Raw genomic sequence first — 2,378 nt, 5'->3', positions numbered from 1 at the left:
CAATTATAATAATGTAATTAAATCAAATAATATTCATTATTGAGTTTATTTCGAATAGATTAACGAAACGATTATAATGATGTAATTTGTTAAAATAAATCGTAATTTTTAATGTATTTTAGCTAATACTATCACTATTTGAACAAAATTAAATTATAAAAAAAAATTGAATTAAAGAAATTGTACAAAAAACAAGAACTTTTAAATAATTAATTTGATATTAATATCAATATATTTTTTTAATTTTTTATGATATCTTCAAATTTATTTTTATTTAGACTTAAAAACATTATCTTTCTCAAAGCTACATAAATCATATTATATCAACAGAAACAAAAAATAAAACGAAACATTATAACGAAGATGTATCTCGTTACATTGCGCGATTACCATTTTATTATATTAAAAAATGAGTATGTAAGATGAACAAGATCAATAAAGGATATGGAAATGTTTCCTGACAGGTTAATTTAGTTAATATAAAATTATGTATTTTAATGTGATAATGATATAAAAATAAATGATGTATCATAAATTAAATAAAGAATTATAAAAGTATAAATCGTAAATATTAAAAATATTTTTTCATAGTATATATAAATATATAATAATATAATTAAGTMAAAAACTATTCAATATTGGACTCATTTCGAAGATATTAACGAGACGATTATAATGGTGCAATTTGTTAAAATAAAAATGTATTTTTTAAACATATTTTAAATGATATACGATTATGTATGTTAATTTGATAAAAGTGTAAAATGAAAAATTTAAAAGTAAAAGACGTAAAGTAAATTAATTAACTAATTATAGGAATATAAAGTATAAATTTAAAATTATAATTTAAAAAAATTCGGTTGAATGCTAGATAAGATATGTGAGGGAGTGAGTTTGTGAGATGAGGAGATGAAAAAAATGACGTAAGGGGGTATGAATATCAACCCTCATTTAGAAATGCTTTTATTAAAAAGAGGGTTGAGTCCGGACCAACTATCGAATCTAAAATGAGTGTTAGGAGTTCACCGATCAACTTGGTTTTGAAAAGACATATTTAATAGTTGTTTAACTTAAGACATGTATTGGTTATCTCCGCTTACAATCATAAAATACTAGTTGTATACTCGCGCAATGCGGCGGGATGTGAAATTTTGAGAAGATGTAAATGGACATATCAATTACGGATAAAAATTTATATTTGGTTCTATCAGGATATATATTTGAAAAGATGTAAAAAGTTCTATCAGTKTATATGTATTCAACTTCTTACGTAATGCGGCAGGATGTAAAGGTTCTATCAGGATATATATATTYAAATTTTAAATATCATTTTTTTTGCAAAATATCTTTCAMATAGTTGGTGGTTCACATCTGTATCAAAATCCGAAAATGAAAAATTAATGCAATTTCTCATTCAAAAAATAGAAATTAGAATTATGTTTTTGTCATACACAATCATCATTCAAAACTTCTTGATACACTACATTTGATGTGTAGACTCCTTCCTGGTTGAACTTTTTGGTAGGTTTCACTAATACCTTCGTATTGCCACGTGATGTCCCTCTGGACAATGCCACGTAAAGTTGGCCGTGCGAGAATACCGATTCCGGTAGATAAACACCTACCACTGGAATTGTCTGTCCTTGAGCTTTATTGATTGTCATGGCAAAACAAAGTCGAACGGGAAATTGTTTTCTCTTTAATTTAAAGGGAAACATATCATCTTCAGACGGACATAGAGAAATTCTTGGTAAAAATACCCTTTTACCAGCATGTTGGCAAACAGCTATTTCTGCATCGATAGTATTCTGCTGAAAACCTCTACATATCAACCTCGTGCCGTTACACAATCCATTTGAGGGGTCGATATTCCGCAATAGTATTATTGGACATCCAATTTTAAGCCGAAGGTAATGAGGAGGCAAACCGCTAACAGTCAGTGAGTTTAAGAACTCCATCGGATATAAGTTATTCTTSTCATCTTCTRCWTCATCAAAACTATAGTAAATTTTTTCCTCTCTACAGAATTTTTCAATCAACTGATCATTAATCTCGTCGACATGCTCATTTTTAGTTGTTAGTATCGCCCTCGAAATGATATAATCTGAAGCAGTCTCACAGCTTTGAAGAGAAGGAAAGATTGCATCAATCAAAGCATCCTTCGACTCATTTTTACTTGTGTAAGGAATGGTCATGTCATCAAGTATGCGAATAAAGTTTCCGTCTACTGATTCTTCATCTCCATCGCCGACACGTAACAGAAAATCCGAAAACCATGGATCAGTAAGTGCTCTCATATTGATCGTTAACCGCAACTTTTTAATCGAAGACCAAATAGGTGACATCCGTAAGCTTGAGTCTACGATCTGTGCTCGAGT

At 28.9% G+C, this 2,378-nt stretch overlaps 1 protein-coding gene across 1 annotated transcript; it reads right to left on the bottom strand.

Annotated features, from left to right (window-relative positions):
- Window positions 1–1,445: 1,445 nt before the first annotated feature.
- LOC112505255 (ATP-dependent DNA helicase pif1-like) lies at window positions 1,446–2,345 on the bottom strand. The gene has a single exon (XM_025109189.1). It carries the CDS (start codon window positions 2,343–2,345, stop codon window positions 1,446–1,448), a length of 900 nt encoding a protein of 299 aa, XP_024964957.1.
- Between the last annotated feature and the right edge of the window lie 33 nt (window positions 2,346–2,378).

This window comes from Cynara cardunculus, unplaced genomic scaffold, assembly GCF_001531365.2.
Source record: "Cynara cardunculus var. scolymus isolate 2C unplaced genomic scaffold, CcrdV1 Un_Scaffold_9316, whole genome shotgun sequence".
In the NCBI taxonomy this organism is placed as follows: Eukaryota; Viridiplantae; Streptophyta; class Magnoliopsida; order Asterales; family Asteraceae; genus Cynara; species Cynara cardunculus.
This window is presented reverse-complemented; position numbering and strand designations above follow the sequence as displayed.